At 45.4% G+C, this 20222-nt stretch overlaps 1 protein-coding gene across 1 annotated transcript in view; it reads right to left on the bottom strand.

Moving 5' to 3' along the window:
- CCDC3 (coiled-coil domain containing 3) overlaps positions 1–14851 on the bottom strand; it is a 68018-nt gene extending 53167 nt beyond the window's left edge. Inside the window, exons 1-2 of the mRNA XM_077807887.1 lie at positions 14478–14851; positions 11901–12075 (exon numbers count right to left, since the gene is read on the bottom strand). Coding sequence (XP_077664013.1) covers positions 11901–12075; positions 14478–14851 — 549 coding nt within the window. The remainder of the gene's footprint in view (positions 1–11900; positions 12076–14477) is intronic.
- Between the last annotated feature and the right edge of the window lie 5371 nt (positions 14852–20222).

The following is a 20222-nucleotide window of genomic DNA, read 5'->3' as shown; positions in this document are numbered from 1 at the left end:
GCCTCTGGTGTCACAATCAGCTTCTTTTTAAGCTTTCATTTTATAAATATTAAATGTCTAGCCCTTATGGTTGTGAAGAATCCTTGTGGCCTTGAACTGTCCTACTTAGTCTGCAAAGAGCACACTAGATACATAGAAACAAGGGGTCAAATCCATCTCTGGTACGACACCATGGACTTTAAAGGTTTACTCCAGGGATGAATCTCTCTCTCTCCCCTAGGCCTTGATTGGAAGCTCATTGAAGTCACTGGAAAGATGCTCATTGACATCAGTGGTTCTGGATCAGGCCCCTGCTACTTTAACAGCTTGTTCAAGACAAAGTTAATGCATCCGTATTGATCCCTTTAATGGTACATGTCAGGTCATTTCTTGGATTTCCCATGTTTAAAATGGGGGAAACCTGGCTTGTAAAGAAAGCATTGTGTGTCATCAGGCATTGGTCAGCAGACTCTCAGCAAAATGGAAAAACGATTGAAAGTCTGAGCTATTCCTGCCCTCCTGTGAGTAACTCAGGAGTTAAAATCTCAGCGTAATAATAATTCAAAGAAATATTTAACACACAGGCAGCACTTTATATCCCTAGATCTCAAATCACTTTACAGGGTTGGATTAGGACGATTATTCCCATTTTTCAGAGCAGAAAGGTTAAGTGACTCACCCAAGGTTGCACAAGAAAGTGGCTCAGCTGGGAACAAAAAACAGGGGTGTAATCCGGGACCCATTGAAATCAATGGCAAAACTCTCCTTGGCTTTTGTGGATCCAGGATTTCACCCCAAGACTCCTGACACCCACCCCAGTGTCTTATCCCCAGGCTTAGCTGTGTGCACTGGCAGAGTGTGAAAGTCCTGAGGACAAATACTAGCTCCCAATTTGCAAGAACAACTCCAATTAAACTCAGCGCATGTGGGCACGTGAGGATATGTCTACACCGCAATCAGAGCTGTGACTGCAGCACGTGTAGACGCACCTGAGCTAGCTTTGATCTAGCTATCTTGAATAACCATAACCGTGAAGCCGCAGCAGCATGGGCTGGCCTAGGGGTAGGCAACCTATGGCACACATGCCGATTTTCAGTGGCATTCACAGGGCCCGGGTCCTGGCCACGGGTCCGGGGGGGCTCTGCATTTTAATTTAATTGTAAATGAAGCTTCTTAAACATTTTTAAAACCTTATTTACTTTACATACAACAATAGTTTAGTTATATATTATAGACTTATAGAAAGACCTTCTAAAAACGTTAAAATGTATGACTGGCACATGAAACCTTAAATAAGAGTAAATAAGTGAAGACTCGGCACACCCCTTCTGAAAGGTTGCCAACCCCTGGGCTAGCCACTCGAGTACATACCCAGGGTCCCAGGCAGGGTTGTATGGCCCTTGCTGCTGCAGCTTCATTGCTATGGTTATTCAAGCGAGGTAGATCAAGGCTAGCCCAGGTCTGTCTACATGGGCGGCAGTCACACCTCTGACTGCAGGGTAGACATACCCTTAGACGTCTGAGCTTCAGTGGTGTGCCACCGGCATTTGTACAGGTAGAAAGTTTCTACAGCCACTTAATGCCTTCTGGTTACTATGATCACACCAGGAGTTCCTCCTCTACAGAGATGGGAAACTTACAGAACTTCCGAGTAGTCACATTCTCTGTTATGAAGAGGAGACTGAGTGCAGCCTAGAGAAGGGAGTAAGCAGGGCCATCCTTAGGCCCACACAGCATACGTGGCTGCATAGGGCACCTGAAAATCTGGGGCACCACCAGGACAGCAGGTAAGAGTGGGTCAGCTCCCACATACCCAGCGTGCGCTGCAATCTCCTTAGGCAGGGGCCGTATTCCCAGAGCTGAATGAGCCGGTGCGGCGCATTCTGTGTGAGGGAGAGGGTACGGGGGGTCTCTGCGGGGAATTGTGACTCTCCACTGCCGTGAGGCGGGCCGGGCGCCTCAGTATCCTTTGCTGCCTCATCCCTCCCCACCCCGGGCTGCCGCAGTGTCTGCTGCGTACAAAGGTCGGTGTGTGTCAGCAATGGGGGGCGGGGGGGAGGTTGCGCGGGGGAGTTTTTCTGAGGGTCCGTGGATGGGAGTGGTGGCTGTGCCCCAAGTCGGGCACAGTTTAATAATACTGCGTAGGGCCCCATAAATCCTAAGGGCGGCCCTGGGAGTAAGGGTCAAATCCTGCACACCCTGACTCGTGAGGAGTCTCACTGAAGTCACTGGGTCTACTTGTGTGAGCGAGGGTTCACAGGATTGGGTCTACCAAGTGGCACAAAGTAGCTGTAAAGTGACTGCTACTGACAGCATGGCCCTTGGCTGCCCAGATCTCTGACAATGCACACGACTGGGTGACATACAAGGTTCTGGGAACTATTTGAGGGGTTTTGTTAAATGAAAAGAGACCTTTTGAGGCAGTTTCTAGAGCCAGAAGTGAGCTAGCTAGCCAATATAGGAGCAGTTTGGTATGTCTATTTATTGGGTTGTCAAATTTCACCAACTGTTTGATACATCTGTGGTTCTCCCCGGAGGGGGCCCACAAGAGAGCACAGTAAAAGTGTGCAGCTTTTAAGAATGTTATTGAGAGTTTTATTACTTTTTAATTTTTTGCATACTCAGATCCCGTTAAAATAAAAAGAAACTGGTGTGACTGCAAGATTCCTTTTCCAAGGCAAATATTCCAGCCTTGGGGTGGGGGGAGGGCAAAGGGACCGATTCTAACAATCACTTCTTAAAACTGTAACTAAAAGGAAAAATAGCAGCACTTCCACATATATTATTATCTCCACCTGCATCAGTTCTGGAATTACAGCAGGGCTATATCATCCCCTGGCAGAGTGGAGAAAAAAATAGCAACTTCTTACAAATCCAGCCTCGGAAGTCGAAGCGCTGGCCACAAGCCCTTCCTGGAGTTTGGCGCTTGATGAGCGACGTGGAGGGAATTGGTATGACAGCAGACCAGAAGTACAGCAGCAAGTCGGTACTTTGCAGGAGATTGACAAACATCATGAAGGGGAGTGGTCTTTGGGAGGAGTCAAGGCAAAGCCCACTTACTCTCAACAGAAACCAAATGCAACTTGCTACAGAAAAGACATCCCGACCTACTGCAGCTCCTCCTCGTGCTGAGTATAGCCACTTGAGTGAAGTTCTGAGAATACAAGGGCTGTTTGAAAACCATAGATAACACGTGTCCTTCAGTCATCCCAGATTACAACACCAGTGGCAGGCACACATGGAGGAAGGTCTCTGCTTCATCCCCAACCAGCCATACCTAAGTTTGGGCTCTTTACAGTGGGTTCTCTCTACTACATGCCCAAGTGGTTTCTAAGGGTATGTCTACACTACCTGCTGGATCGGCAGGCAGCGATCGATCCAGTGGGGATCGATTTATCGCATCTAGACTCGATAAATCGACCTCCGAGAGCTCTCCCGTCGACTCCTGTACTCCAGCTCCATGAGAGGCGCAGGCGGAGTCGACGGGGGAGTGGCAGTAGTCAACTCACCACAGTGAAGACACCACGGTAAATCGATCTAAGTACGTCGACTTCAGCTATGTTATTCACGTAGCTGAAATTGTGTAATTTAGATCGATCCCCCCCCCGCAGTGTAGACTAAGAAAAACGCTTTCTCACAGTGCAAATGGTAGGCTATCCTTCAGTTTACTACGCCTCTTTTCAGGAGATCCCCTCCCACATGCCTTTTACCTCCTATGTCCCCCCACAATCACATATGTGAAACTGTCACCTGAGTTCCAATTGTGGCCTACAACACAAGCCTGGCACTGACTTCCATAATACTAATCTATTTGCCTGATGAGACAATGGTAGGGTAATTCCAAAGTTCACCTGGTCAGTTTTGCAAAGTAACTTACACTATGCAGCTGGGTGAGGTCCAGTTAAAGAAATACATTTTAGATTTAAATTCTGCACAGCTGAGAAAAGGAAAGACAACAATTTATTCCTAAAAGTTTAATAAGGATGTACTAAATACATGGTTATGAACCTTTTCTGTGCACGGATGCAGAGTACAACTTCCTTCAAGTCTACACAGTGGCATAGAAGAGTATGTGTGATCTAGAACAAAAATCCACAATGCAAGCTTAGATCCTCAACCAAGTTCCCAACTCAAATGCATTCAGGAGAAGGCATCCCTTGAGTCATTAGGAGTGATCTTACATTAAGTGACAGTCAAAAAGAGCCAGATTTTCCGAAGATGTGCATACACGTTTGCAGTCCTGCAATTGGATGTACCTGCCTTATACTTGAAGCACTAAAAAGATATACATGGCAAATCAGGTAAATACTCACATAAATATGCAGTGCAACTGAATTCACAACTTTAAAAGTCCACTCCAGAGACCTATCAAAAGTAAGACGGAGGGCCAGAGGCAAATTTAGGATTTCAGAAGGCCCCCTACAAGAAATGAACCCGAGACTGTAAACAAGAGGTTTCCTCACTCACCCTCTTCCCATCGCGCACACACTGTTCTTGTCAGAACTCGCCCCCTACCTGACATTTCCCGGTATTCTGCTGTCTCAGAGATTTGAGAAGCAATGCCCTGAGGCAGGACTTTATGGCTGTCCATCCTATCTGACAATGATGTCACAGCATCTCGAGCATTCTCTTCTGGCTAAGCAATCCGATCTGCAGGGAGCAAGATCGCAAACAGATGTCACAAAGGTAGGCTTGGCAGGATTAGATTTAAATCGGTATCTGTCAGTAAACGTTGATTTCAGCAGACACGCTGAAATCAACGGGAAAAAAAAAATATCCATCGGTAACCGTCGGCCCAAGAGCAGCTTGCCCAACGTCACTCCTTGTGCCTGCAGGGATCGGATGCCAGCGGCCCTGTGGCTGTGCAGGGAGCATTCTGCAGCTCTGCTGTCATAGCCCCGCTCGCGCACTCACCAGCCAGGAGTTGAGGGGCCATCCCCGGGCAGGAGCTGTTCGGCAGCAGGGTGGCCTCCCATGCAGCCAGGGGCTTGTCTTCCTCCTTACAGTCCTGGGCTGGGGTCTCTGTTCCATGGGACCAGGAATGCAGCCTCTCCCACACCTTGGGAGACCAGGAATGCAGCCTCTCCCACACCTTGGGAGACCAGCAATGCAGCCCCACTGCCAGCGCTTCCCTAACCCCAACCCCATCTCTACCCCCTCCTTAATGGCCCACAACTGTAAAAATAAAAATAAATTAAAAATAGAAATCTATATTAATCATTGAAATTGCAAATAAATAAATACATGAAAATCGAATTCTGCCAAGCCTACACACAGGAATGGGCAGGCTCCCACTGAAGACTTGGTGTGACGGTTGGCCCTTCTCAACTGGTTTTTCATTTCTGTCTTTCTCAAAGTGTTTGTTAATTGAGGGTTGCTCTCCATTCAGGACTGTCCTTGGCTATGTCTTCCAAGGTATCAATATTTATGCATCGTGAGCTGAGATTCTGCTTATGGGTGTCTTTGAAACGTTTACGTTGACTGACCCTCTAGGGCTTTCCCAGTTTCAGCTCACCACAGATAGCTATTTTCAGGAGTGTACCATTGTCCATTCTGATAACATGACCTCTCCATATAAGCTGAGTTTTGATACTCATTGGCTCCATGCTGGTTGTTTTGGCTTTTTCAAGGATGTTAATGTTTGATGCTTGGTCTTGCCAGTGGCCCCTCAGAACAGAGAGCGCGCATGTGACATTTTTCAAGTTGCTTGATGTGTCTGCGGTAAACTGTCCGTATTTCACACCCATATAGAAAGGATGTTATCACTGCTGCAATGGATATCATGTTTTGTTGACAGTTTGATGGTATGCTGGTTGAGTATCCTATGGTTAAGTCTTCCAAAAGCCTGGCTTGCCTTTCGTGTTCTGTTTGATATTTCTTGACCCAGGGAACCATCACTTGAAGCAGTACTGCCAAGGTATGTAAAGTGATTGATTGATGATCTTTACCACCAATGGATATTTGGTTCAGTGGTAGTGGTTGCTGAGGCTGGTTGGAAGAGGACTTCAGTTTTTTCCAAGCTGACGGCGAGTCCAAACTGTTTAGTGGCCTCTTAGAACCGGTCAAGCATAAACAGTAACTTTTCACCATGATTAAGTAGGGAACCATAATCCACAAAAAGAGCTTCAAATATGAGTTCCTCACGGAATTTTGTTTTTGCAGCAAGCCTTTGGAGACTGAAGAGTTTTCTATCAGTTCTGTACCTTATGTAGATGCCCTTTTGAAGGTTCTGTACCTTATGTAGATGCTCTTTTGTCAGTTGTGTAATTTAGAACGGCTGCAAAGAAGAGACCAAAGAGGACTGGTGCCAGCACACAGCCTTGTTTCACCCCCTTGGATATGGGGAATGGTTTACAGAGGGTATTTGCCCAGTCATGTCTTTGTGGAACTGAGGTATGAGAATGAATTTGGTGGGGCAGCCACACTTTTCAAGAATTTTTCACAGGCCATTTCTGCTCACCATTGCAAATTCTTTTTTAGATCAATGAAGAGCATAGAGTTCTGTGTTTTGTTCTATGCATTGTTCCTGAGTCTCTCTCTCAATGAAAATCATGTCTATGATGCTCTGACCTGATATAAACCCACATAGGGTCTCTCATAGAAGCTTTTCTGATACTATTTTGACAAGCCAATTGAGCAAGGTACGACTGAGGATTTTGCCACCTACAGATAGCAGGGAGATGCCCAGGTAGTTGCCACAGTCAGATTTGTTGCCTTTATTTTTCTATTGTGGAACTATGATTGCATTTTTAAAATCCTGAGGAATTTTCTCAGTTTCTCAGATATCCATAATAATTTTGTATAGATGAAAGTTGTGGGGCCCGCAAGTTTAAAGATTTCAGCAGGCATGCTGTTTTTGCCTGGTGATTTACCTGATTTCATTTGTTTGATAGCTTTTTGCACTTCCTCAACGGAAGGCAACTGCGCAATTTCTTCATGTATGGGGTGCTGGGTTAGTTCCTCTAGCACTTGTTGGTTGACAGTAGAGGGATGGTTGAGTAGCTCAGCAAAGAGCAGCCCCTATTTTTCAGAGATGCCTCTCTTTTTCTTCATTAAGGTAGATTCATCTGAACACCTTTATGGAGCTGGTCCGTTTCGATGGCCCTTAAATGGCCTTCAGTGAGTCATAAAACAACTTTACGTTGTTTGTATTGGTGTAAGGTTGTATTTCTACTTTCTTTTCCCACCAGTTATCCTGAAGAACATGAAGCCGTATTTGACTTTATCCTTCTTTGATACTGATTCTTTGCTGTTTTGTCAACACATAAACACATTGTTCTTTTCCTAAAGGATCTTTTTTTATTTAAATCATTTTCATCAAAGCTATCCTGGTGCTGTCTTCCAAGTTTTGAAGGATGGCTGATGTGAATATATTCCACTTTTCAGGTGTGTCCTTGCGTGAGGATGTAATACTATCAAATTTTTCCTTTTTTTTTCCCCCCTCAGTTTGTCTTGATTAAATCAATGTCTCAACTTTGCTATGTTCAGTTTCAGTTTAAATCTGTTCAGCATTCTTTATTTCACTGAGGGGCAACAATATGGAAACTTAAAACGGCTCCAATCCTCCTGTGATCAGCCCAACTGTTTGCTTCTTGCTTGGCTCTTGTGATTGTGATGTCCCTGATATCTCTTTGCCATATAATGACATAGGCAGAGACCAGTGCTTTGATCTTAGATGCATCCATGAAGTTTTGTATTTGTCTGCTTTCCTAAAGCTTGAAGCAAGCATGAGCTCATGCTCAGCAAACTTGCTGAGTAGCAGAAGACCAGTGCTGTTCATTTTTCCAACTCCACTATTCTTTATTACACCACTTCAAGCCTCTCTGTCTTTTCTGACTCTGGCATTAAAGTCTCCCAGTAGTATGAGTTTGTCTCCCCTAGGAGTAGAATGACATAATTGAACCAGAATAGAACTGATCTTTGATTTCTTCTGTACTGTTCATGGTTAGAGCATAAGCATTGACAAGAGCTACAAAGCATGAATTTCCAGTGGGAACTTGTAGAGTCACAAGGCATTCAGTTTTGCCCACAGCTAGGTCTTTCAGTGATTTCAGGAGGCTGTTTCTAACAGCAACAATGCCATAAATTCGGTCTTCCTCTGCTGGTTTCCCTTTCCAAAAGAAGATGTAGCCACCTCCAGAGGGTCCTTTATGGACCCTTCGACTGCAAGTTTGGTTTCACTAAGGGAAGTGATGTCAATCCTATATTTAGTAGCTTCCGTTGCAATTAATGCTGTATGTCTTTCAGGTCTTGATGTGTTATCGCTGTCCACTAGAGTCTGCATGTTCCATGTCACCACATTGAGATCTTGTTTTTCTTTTAGAATGCCTGGTGTGTGGATGATCCCCCAGTCGTGGTGAACTGGGCAAATTAAAGTTGGACAGGCAATGTTTAGGTTATGTTTTCTAACCCTTTCCTTTACTAAAATGAGCACTGGTGAACTAAAAATGGCAACACCCCAGTGGCTGAGCAGCCCAAGAGCCTTGCTGCCGAGAATCCAAGGCTGAGCGACCAGAATCCCAGGTTGCCTGCGTGCAGGTTTGTGACTAACACTTCAACATAGACCTTAGCCCAAGCCTCCCTCAAGGCTGGTTGTTCCCATGACTTCTCCCTGACAGGCTCTCAGTTACCTCAGAGAAACCCTTGGTGCCTGATTTCCACTGCCCTGCACCTTGTGTAGCCATTTACACTAATGCAAATCAGCTAATGAGATCTCTCTGGTCTGACTAACAGGGTGAGTCCAGAAAATAACTCTGTACCTCCACATAGGAATCCTAAAGCCTGACAGTGTCACAGAGACAGTCCCCTGTTGTGTTGCCTCCTTCCCCCTCCGGGAGCACCTTTAATAATTTTTTACTTTTAAAAGCTTAAAGGAGCAATATCCATTTTTCCTAAAAACTCACTCATTCACTGCAATGGGAACTCAGCATATATAGCACCTTTCAGTTTAAAAGAGAGCAAGAGGTTGCTCAGCTGGCTGGATTTAGAAATTGAAATAGTTTGGATTTTGTTAGGATGAGTACAACTGAGGGAAGTGGAAGAGAACAACGGGGAAATCACAGGCATGGCATTTGTCTGATATGGGGAAGAAGTGAAGAAGACACTAAGGGCTTTTCCTCACTACCGCGCTGCAGCCCATCAATTAAGCGTGTCTGGTGAAGACACGCTACGTCAATGGAAGTGCACTTTCCTGTCAATGTAATTAATCCACCTCAACAAGAGGCAGAAGTTGTGTCAGCGGGAGAGCGTCTACCGCCGACATTGCGTGGTGTGGACACCGCATTAAGTCGATGCAAGTTACTTCGCTCAGAGGTGGGTTTTTTCACACCCGAGTGACATAACTTGCATTGACTTAAGCGGTAGTATACACAAGGCCTAAACATGCAGTCAACAGAGGAGATCAGGTACTGCCTTTGGAAGTAGACACTGCTATTCCTCCTTTTTCATGAAGGAGTGAGAATGAACCCCTGACACCTCCACGTCACTGCAGCCATTCCCAAGGGTGGGGAACGCCTGCCTGAAGGGACAGTTCAAAGGGAAACCAGCACTCAGCTTGGAGAACAGAGACATTAGGAGACCCCAGATGAATGAGAGAGGCCAGCCTGGATGGTTTTTAAATTGTGCAAAGGAAGCTTTTACTTTTTATTGTAAAGGGAGGTGGATGGGAGACAAGGTGCCTGTTAACTGGACAGAATTTATCTACTAAGTATGGATAAAAATCTCAGTCCAAACCTGTAAAGCAAGCAGCTAAAATAATTCCACTCTGGAAGCTGCTCACAGCTGCAAAGGGTCAGAGAGCACAACAGCTGAAACATACTTTTGCTACATTTGTTTCTAAGTTTCCCCAAGTGGCCTTTAGGGATTTTGCCTTGTGACTTCCATGAAAGTGAATGGGCCAGATTCACTGCTGGCATAGCCAGGTGCTACACCAGGGAAGCCACGTCGAGTTGGAGCTATTCTTCTAGGGCACGTGGAAAATGGTGTGGCACGGGAGGGTCATATCAAAACAACAGTTTTTAATACAGGCTGTGCTGACAAGAGGTTTTCTTGACCAAAGCGATTCAGGCCCTGATTCTCCACTATATCTGACCCAGTAGCAACTAGGGGGCTGTTGCTGCTCCTTGATTCAGGCTCTGGCTGTACTAAGGGCTGTACAGGGGCCATTGGAGGACATGGTGTAGCTGAGCTCTTCTCTGTCACACTCCGTTCCCTTCACTGTCCTGGATATGCCCCCACCCACTTTGAACCACTGCTTTCTCATTACCTGGAGTAGTGCTGGCCTGGCTGGTGTAGGAGCCATCTTGGCAAGATTTATGCCTGCAGTGTTCCCCTGCATGCCAAGTGCCCTTTGAGGGCTGGAGTATGCAGCTCCCGTCCCCCTGCACTATCCCCCTGTATTAACAGGGAAGGGTGAAACAAGTTGAATAAACTGCCCTTCACCTCCTTCCTTGCTGCCAAACTTTCACCCCAAGCAGCCTTTGCAGGGTTGAAAATTCAGTTAAACCTCCCTCCCCATTAATTAATTGTAGAGTTGGGCCCAAATCAATACCATGCCTGCAAACATCTCAGTCTCTGAGGAGGTTCAGACTGGAGTCTGAACATAGAAGCTATCCCCTATCTGCTCAAATCCAGATCCCTGATCTGCAGCAGAGGACCAGCAAGGCTTTCCCAGTGGGGGTGGATTTACACCCTTGCATGGCAAATCTCAAAGTGTTTTATAACCTGTAAATATTCCCCACAATTTACAGATGGAGAAACTGAGGCAGGTTTGGGTCTAGACTACCCTGATTCCCAGCCCTGTGCCTTGACAAGAAGCCTGTCCTATGTCCTGTCCTTATATTTCTGTAACTATGGGATCTGTTTGTTAAAAAAAATATACCTGATTTCTATAGCCCATCCCAAATACATGATTGAAAATTAGGGTTAAGCAGTTAAACCCCCACTAGTTCTATAAAAATTCCACCTGATGGTTACCTGAGTGGTGTTCTGATTATTTTGCACCACTGGCCAGCTGGAAAACTGGGAGCTAAAACTTCCTATGCTGGCTATGAGCCAGCTTGTAAATAAGAGACCTTCAATTGGCTATTGAGCTTCTACCATCATTCTCCCGAACAAGGCAATAGAGCTCCTTCTCCTACGTGTAAACAGTGCTGTTTTGTCAACCTTGCATGAATCAACATGACAGAAGTTACAACCAATGACAAATGTCCAGTCATTCCTAAGCTAGACAGACAGTTACAATTCTCATAGCTCCTTGGAGAAACCACCAACTTCATAAAACTATCAGCACTGGCAGAAAGAACATAATCCAAAAGTGTTAATTCTGTAAATAAGCATGAATCGTCCCCACCAAATACTGCTAACAAAGTATTTCCCCTGTTTATTTTAAACCTGAAAGTGACACACGTGTCCGCCCCCTCCCGCAAAGGCCAAAAGCCATTGTAGACACACCCACCAGTGGTATCTGCATCTAGGATGACCAGATAGCAAGTGTGAAAAATCGGGACAGAGGGTGGGGGGTAATAGGAGCCTATATAAGAAAAAGCCCCAAATATCAGGACTGTCCCTCTAAAATCAGGACATGTGATCACCTTATCTGCATCTGAGACTTTGCTTACTAAAAGTGGGTTCTTTCAGAGTGCAGGGTGGCCCAATCAAGGACATAGATTTGGTGCCAGCAAGAGTGAGGACAGAAGCTTCATAATACAGAAAACACTGGCTGAAACAATCTCTCACTTGGAACATTCAAGTTCATATTTCAGATAAGACCAGAGCAGGGAGTCTGCTTGTGGCAATACCATGTTACGTTAAAACATTACATGACCATCTAAAAGAAAGCTACCATCAATTGTAACTGCTGTATATTCCATACACTTGTGTTTGCAAGTGACGTGGGGATACACCTACCCACTGCGGCTTACCCTGTTGTCCTCTTGAATCTCCCAGTCACTGGAGAAAGTTATGACATGTTGCGCCTGAGAGCAATTGGAAAACTGGAAGAGACTGGAAAACATCCTTCTGTTTTCCTGTGTGTCTGGAAATATTGCATCCTGGAAATTTACTCCGTGAGGAAGGAGGTTATAATTCTCATCCATTCTGAAACAAAAATCAGATAGTACTTACGTCATGTCAAATCATGGGGTATTTCCCCCCCATCTCTGTTGTGTTTCTCGCCTATACCAGGACTATTGCCTGAATGGGCTACCCTGGGTGGCAGGAGACTCCTAGGCATATATTCATAGAGAGTGTAAACAGCCATTGGTCCATGACACCTGCTATCATGACAGCATTGTACACTAGCAGTGGTTCTGCCCAATAGGCTCTAAACCTGTAATGAGTTCCACACAGGCAGGCCCCTGCAACCACACAGATGTCAATTGGGCTCCTCCCACCAAGGGCCCATTGCACGACTGGAGGCATAATTTGGGATAGTCCTATATTTTGGGTATTGTTTGATTTTTCTATGCTTCAGTTTGCCATTTCTTTCCAGGTACCCACAGATCCAGATGGGCACAATTTAAAATAATCCATTAATAACTAATACAAAATTAGCTTTTAGAGATATTAGCAGACACCATCAAAACACGTTTTGTTATGCTTATCTGCCACCACTCCCCTGGTCTGAGATACACTGAGTGTTTCTAAACAAGTACTGAGTGAATTTCACAAATATTTTTATATTTAAAGGTTCGCTAAGATGGCTTTATTCCCATACTATAGTTTCTTATTATTTTGATGACCTTAAAATGAGGATTTGGCTGGTACCCAGAAGAGCGAAGTAAGTAAATACTTGGGGATCAGAGCTAAACCCATGTGCCAAACTTTTGAGAGAAAAGACACTGGCACCTATCCAGTCTGTAAAACTGACCAGAATCTAGTGTACCTACTTTGGTCTCATAGAAACAAAAAGGCTGAGCTGTACACAGCTAAATAACACCTCAAAATAAATCTGGTGCACAGGAATACCAAATTATTGTTTGAAATGCTGTATCTTTTTGGTCATGAAAGACATTACCATGGTTTGTAAATGAGCAAGATCGCTGTAAGAAGTTAATACCACAAATCACTGAGCAAAAATTAACAACAAGATGGGAACAAATGCCATCTGCTGGGATGTTTATTTTTCTTTAGAAAGCGGTGCTTCATCGTTTAGTATTTTATCTGCTGCAGGCTTCTAAAACAGATATTGTGAGGGGGAAAAATCACTTTTACTGAGTTTAGTTTTCAAAAGATAACTTGATTTGCCTCTCCCTTATTAGCTAGAATGTTTGAAAAACTTTATACCCTCTATCTCAAGTTGGAAAAAAAAAACAGTAACATGCTCAGTTCTAAACCCAAACATAAGAATGGCCATACTGGGTCAGACCAATGGTCCTCTTAGCCCAGTATCCTGTCTTCCGACAGTGGCCAGTGCCAGATGCTTCAGAGGGAATGAACAGAACAGGGCAATTTATTGAGTAAGCTGTCCTCTCATCCAGTCCTAGCTTCTGGCAGTCAGAGGTTTAGGGACACCCAGAGCATGGGGTTGTGTTCCTGACCATCTTGGCTAATAGCCATTGATGGACCTATCCTCCATAAACATACCAACTTGTCTGTCAAAAATATTCTACAAAAAGAAAAGGAGTACTTGTGGCACCTTAGAGACTAACAACTTTGTTTGAGCATAAGCTTTCATGAGCTACAGCTCACTTCATCGGATGCACAACTTTCCAAACTGTCTGTATAGATCATGGTGCTTTTACCAGTCTTCACACTTCAGCTGGCTAGTTATACAGTACTTCACATCAAAGAAACTGACACAGAGGATTAAAATTTACAGAACACTGTAAATATCAACACTGGAAATGTAAGATCCAAACCACAACAACTATAAACAAGCTATAGTAAAATGCATTGTTCGATTTTTGTTGAGGTCATAAAATCATTTATAGATATATCTGTCACACACCCTAGATTTCAAGTAAATTGAACATGTTTGTTTCTACTTTCTGTAGTCTAGGAAAGCACTAAATTAAGCACCACTCCTTCCAAGAAAAATCACAATAGAAAGTATTCTCCTCTGAACTGTGTAACACTCACATCTTCTCTGTTAGGTGAATTTGTACCTACCTGAGCAACAATAAGTATGAAATTCCACTATCCAAAGAGACGAGACTTGCTCTCCCACATGTGCTGCAGCTCGTACTTTTATCTCTAACAGAAATGTACAAGGCTCATCCATGATATAGTTACACACCAGAGAACATTTGCTTTTATTCACTCACTATACAATACTCAGTCATTTCTGGCGGCTCCCGATGTATTTTAGTTACAGAAAACATACCGGACTAACTTTTGTTTGGCTCAGAGAAGCTCTAAAGATTCAGCTGCACACAAAGTGAAGATGAAGTGAAGGAGATGCTGGGGTGAAAGTGTTCTAGAAGTGCAGCGCATTTATGAACGAGAAAATGTTCTCGCTCGTTCTCAAGCAGGGCATGGGCCACACGTTTTGTACTCACCTGAGAAAGAAGAAGTAAGCGTAATCCTGAAGGACTGTGTGGGAGTGACAGGAGAAGTAGCCCAGTCCAGTGAGGTTAAGCCTAGAGCCTGCAGGGACTTCCAGCATGCTTCCCCAAGCCTGGTCACACAGCATCTCTATCTCAGCCGAGTAAAAGAGCCCCCCCTCGCTGGCTTCATATTGCCAGGGCAGGTAATTATACATGCTGTACATCTCCTGGTGGAGTGCCAGCACCTTGGCGTACACTATGATCTCTGCCAGCTCAGCCCTGCAGCTTTCACTCAAGGGTCTCCAGTCTGAGGGCAGCTGACAGCCCCAGCATGGGCTGAGCTGCCTTCCAAGGTTCAGCAGGGCCAGCAGCAGCATGCGCAGCATGATGGATGAGCGCACAGTACACGCCGGACGCTTTGGCTTCCCAAGGCAGAAACTGCAGCTACTAGGCTGCCGCGGCGCGTGAAACAGGATCCCTGCGCACTGACCCCGCTTACTGGTGAGGCAGGGGCTGGTGACTGGGGGCTGAGCCCCACCAATCAGGCAGGCGGCGTCCAATTGGAGCGAGGGAGGGGCCGTGACAGCCCGGCCGCCGCGCCTTGCCCAGAGCCAGCCTCGCACGGGCTACAGGCAGCAGCGGGAGCGCAGGCGCACAGGGGACTTTTCAAAATTGGAGCAAGGCGTCTCGCTGCCCCTGCGCGTCTGCGCGCTGCCTGCGGGGAGAGGACGGAGCCCCCGGCCGCCGCCTGCCTGTGCTCTGAGGGGAGAGAGGGGGGAATGGAGAGAGAGGGAGGAGAAGCGGGACTAAGGGAGATGCCTTGTGGCTGGGTCGCAGGTCTGGGTTGCAAACAAATCTCTGGCTCTGCCTCTTTCTGTGCCCTTGAGCATGTCACTTAATCTCCCTGGCCAAGATCCTCAGAGGTGTTTAGGTGCTTGACTCCCACTGAAGGCAAACACCGGCCTTTGGGGATCTGCGCCCCAGCTCCCCCATCTGTCAAATGGGGAAGCTACGTCCCTATCCGCCCGTGTGAAGATACCATGCCTGAAGGTGCCTTGGTCCCCACTCCTGCAGCTGGTTCTGGGTGGGCAGACCCCTGCGCCCATGCTGACCCCCTGGGCAAGGCCAACAGGGCGCCATGCTGGGCCAGCTGCAGGAGCAGGAGACAATGTAAATGCTATGGGGCAGGAACGTGGTTTGTACCGTGCCTGGCAGGGTGGGGCCCTGGTCTGGAGTGGGATCTGTGGGTGCTGCTGCAGTGCAAATAATAGCCTAGAATGACTGTGTTTGTCAGGCACTCGGAGTCAGAGGTGCTGGGGGCACCCTACATAAGAACGCAGGCAGGCAGGATGGGGTGAGGAGTGGATGATAAGGGGCAGTAGAGACGCAGTCATAGAATTAGAGTGGGAGACGAGGAATGGGGTAAGAAGTGAGAGGAAGTGGGATTGAGTTGGTGAAGTGAGGGACGACTGAGGAAGAAAGCAAAGGAGAATGTGTGGACTACAGCTTCCCTGTATCCTCCTTTCCCCTACCCAGTGGGAAGGGGAGGAGTGGAAGAGTTCCCCTTAACCTTCCTCTCTCATTCAATGCACAGGAGATGAGGAGGAAGAAGACCAACTTCTGGGCAGGGGAGAACCCCTTCCTGTCAGCCCATCTTTTCTTACCAGTCACATGTTACCCCAGGCTACTTCTTTCCTCCACCTCCTGCTTCCCCTCTTTGCTTACCTATATTAATTTGTTTCAGTCACACATATTTAAAAGCGCCTATCCCTAGCTCTAGGCATTTTTTAAATCACACACAAGAAGAAAGATAAAAATAGAAAGGCAGGTCCAAGCACATCAAACCTTTCCTACCATCTCATCCTATCACATCACAACCTAGAGGTGTCTAGCGGTACATTTTGGTCTCTTCTGGTTAGCAGGACTACTAGGCCCTGGAGAATGTCTCCAAGGCTCTGACTACCACTTCAGCAACAGGATACATCTACCAGGGAGCATTTGGATCTCACACCTCTTACAAGTATTTCCTGAGGCCAATGGCACTGAAGACCACCCAACTCTGTTATAATAATAATTACATTTACTATTACTGCCCTTTATCTGAGGATCTCAAAGGGCCCAAATCTGATCAACTAAAGTTGATAGGAGCCAGGAATTAGGGTTACCATATTTGAACATTCAAAAATGAGGACACTCCACAGGGCGGGGGCTATTTCCTTGCGCAACCCCAGCCCCTGGCCTGCCCTAACTCCGCCCCTTCCCCGCCCCCATTTCAACCCCTGCCTCCCCATTGGACTCCTTCCCTAAATCCCCGCCCTGGCCCCTCCTTCTCCCCTGAGTGCGCTGCGTTCCCCCTTCTCCCACCTCCCTCCCAGCCGCGCAAAACAGCTGTTTCGTGGCGCAAGCACTGGGAGCTAGGGGGAAAAAGCGGGCACTCTCTCAAATGATCAACATTCACTTTCTTTCTCGAATGATCAACTTTTCTTTGCGGAAAAATAATAATGGCAAAATCCTGGACGTTTTTAGATATTTAAAAATTCCTCCCAGACGGTGGTTTAAGAACCAAAAAGCCAGACATGTCCTGGAAAATGCGGAGGTATGGTAACCCTACAAGAATAGGCCCAAGGCACCTATAAAAGTCTTGTTAGCAGCTATACATCATGCAAAGTTAGTTAAATAACACTGGCTCAACTTCTGCTCTCAGTGACACTGGTGTAAATCTGGAGTAACTTCACTAAGATCAGTGGAGTTACTCCAGATTTACACTGACAAAGCTGACAGCGGAATGTGGTCCAGAATGTTAAATAAATGCAATATTCACTTTTCATTAGTAGACAGTTCTCCTATACCTTAGTTCTTCTTCATAAATTTTATGGAAAAACAGCAAAGATCTGCCTAGAAATAGATTTTTTAAAATTTATCCCCCCTCCCCCCCTCATTCTAGAGTAAATTTGACTGACAGACTCAAACCTTTTTCAACAGTCTTCAGAATCTGTTTCTTGGAGAGCAACATATTGATTCATAACTGTCAAGAAAAGCTTGATGGGGAAGCCACAATAATAAGAAATAATAATAAGAAAAATTACACCACAAAGGTCAAGGAATCAACAAACTACATGTGATTTTGAAAATGTAATCTCCCAGGGCAAAGTTCTTTTGTTTTGCAAACTGTGCCAGAGCTGTGATTATTAGGGGATAGTTCACAGGTTTGTTCTACAGATTTTGGGTGCAAATCAGAACTAATGTTCTGATTCAACTCCCACTGAAGTTGAAGATTCGATGTCATTGAGTTCAAAAGGAGCTGAATTGGACCCTACTGTATTGCTGTGCAATGCTGTATGTAACAATTATGAAGGCATCGGTGGTAACCCCTTAGTTAAGTTTGTATTGAAATTTGCACTTAAACAGTACTCAACCCTCTGTCAGACTTCGGTCGTTGGATTTAGGCTCCACTTTTAGCACAGTAACTCTTCCAGGGACCTTTGAATAGTCCATGTAGTTTTTAAAGAGAAATCTTGACTAACATTTGCCAAGGAAACATTTAAAAATACTCCCTCTTTGAAATGTTGCCCTGCTTTTCTCACATTTACTTGGGTTTGGGGATTTCCCTACACCCCCCAATGGGGGTGCTTACCCCCCCGAATTTCCCCAACGCCCACCCTCCCACACACACACACACACACGCGAGTTCTGTGAACTAGTTACATACTGTGTTGCCAATTTAGTGATTGTTTGGAAATGTGAATTGAAATTGAAACATTAATACACACTTTAAAAGCATATACAGTGTATGATAAAATACGTGTATCTGAAAAAGTATAATAGATTTGAAAAGTATGAACATAGACTAGCTTCCTTATACAGCTGTTGTTTTTATGACCATGTCAGTGCATTCATTTAGGTGATGTTGGCCAACCTAATAATTTCAAATTATGATTTGTAAGCAAAGCCTAAATGAGCTCTCCCTGATAGCTAGTGATGAGCTGGGGGCTGGGGGGAAGGGCTTCAGGACCAGATTGTATTTACATTCACACCTAATCTACCTAGGTATCCAGCAAACAGAGCTGTGTTGCCCAAGTGATAGATTTTGGCTGGGGTTGGGTTACAAATCACTTGAAAGCGGGGGGGTAAAGAAATGTTGTTATTTTTATTGTATGAGTAAAGGGCAGTAGAACTGTACTTAGCCTCTGCTGATTAAGGGCATAAAGAGAGAGGGTGGGGACAGGTGTTTTGCTTGATGGTCTGCCTGAGTCAGAAGTACTATTTGACCTGCCCCTCTCCACTGTTTAAAGACAGAGCTGATTAGGCTCCATAGATAGTCTTTTGTTCTGTTAAGTGACCACAACAGCTGAAATCACTGATGATCAGGTCTAAGTGCTTAGACTTGCTGTGGGACAGTGTTTCTGTGGAAGAGACGGCCCAGTCTGCACTAGCAGCAAGGTTCCCCCACTGAGAGCTCAGCTGAAATCACTGAGAGCTGGGTGGAACCTCATGAGACCAACTCACAGAGGTCACAGTGGCAGGTAGCAGCAGAAGGTGACAGCACAGGGCCATTGGCAACAGAGCGATGGAGTGAATGGTGGCACAGCGAACAACAGTGGCCAGAGCGAACAATGAGCAGCTGGAGGAACGAGCAAGGTGCCTTCTTGCCCCCCATCTGGGAGGTGAACTCATGTGAAAGCAGCTCTGAACTCTGAGTCTCCACTGACCAAGGACAACACCGGTGTGTGTTAATGAGGCTGTTAAGAATGCTGGAGACACAACACAGTTCATGCGAACAAACATGGCTGTGGCATCATACTTTCTATTTAACCAAGAGATACCACACACTACAAACTGGGAGGCCAATGTTAAGTGCATTGTCACTTGTTCATCCTGAAGTTGAACATTGCTTCCAAACAAGACCACCAAATGCTCACTATCTTTCTGCAAGAAACTCAGCTGACTGGCTAGAAGCATGCGGTGCAACAGTGAAGGACTCAACAGTTGAAAAAGTGAAGAACTCTCTCACCACATTCAAAAAATTTGCATACATGGCTGATGAATGCACCAATGCAAATGGTCATCAAGTATTAAGTCATTGTGTTCGTTATCTTGATATCAGTGGTAGGCCAGTAGATGCATTTCTAGATATTCAAGTTGTAAAAGACAGATTGGCTGCATCTGTGACAACCCACATCTTAGAAGAGTTAAATACTTGTCAATGGGACCCCAAACCAATGGCTGCTTGTGCATTTGATGGAGCTGCAAACTTCTCTGGAAGACATGGTGGAGCACAAGCTTTGCTCAGAGAAAAGCGTAACCCTAATCTCTCCTATACACACTGCAGAGGCCATCTACTCCAACTAGTGCTAGTACAAGCTGCAGACTCTTCAAAAAATTTTAAAAATCTATAAATGTAATGTCTTCATTATATTCTTGTTTTCAGCAAGAATCCAAAAAGACTGAATATCTTGGAAAATATAGACGATACACTGGGACTGAAGTTCAGATTAGTTCAACCTGGGAAAGCCCTCTGGCTTTCTCATGAGCGATCCTTGGCTGTTGTCTTAAAATTACTCCAGCCTTTATTACTGGCTTTGGAAAGTGTCTACCAAGATGGGATGGATCTAAGCAGTGAGGCTGGTGGATTACTTTTGCTGCTGCATTCAGAGAAGACTATTGCTGTTCTCTCTCGTAAGTCTACTGTTGAAGCCACTTGGGTCATTAAACAATGCCATCCAGGCATCTGCTACAACAGTAGTAGATCTTTGTCCA

Source organism: Eretmochelys imbricata, chromosome 1 (genome assembly GCF_965152235.1).
Source record: "Eretmochelys imbricata isolate rEreImb1 chromosome 1, rEreImb1.hap1, whole genome shotgun sequence".
Classification (NCBI taxonomy): Eukaryota; Metazoa; Chordata; order Testudines; family Cheloniidae; genus Eretmochelys; species Eretmochelys imbricata.
The sequence above is the reverse complement of the archived record's forward strand: the minus strand, read 5'-3'. Positions and strand labels throughout refer to the sequence as shown.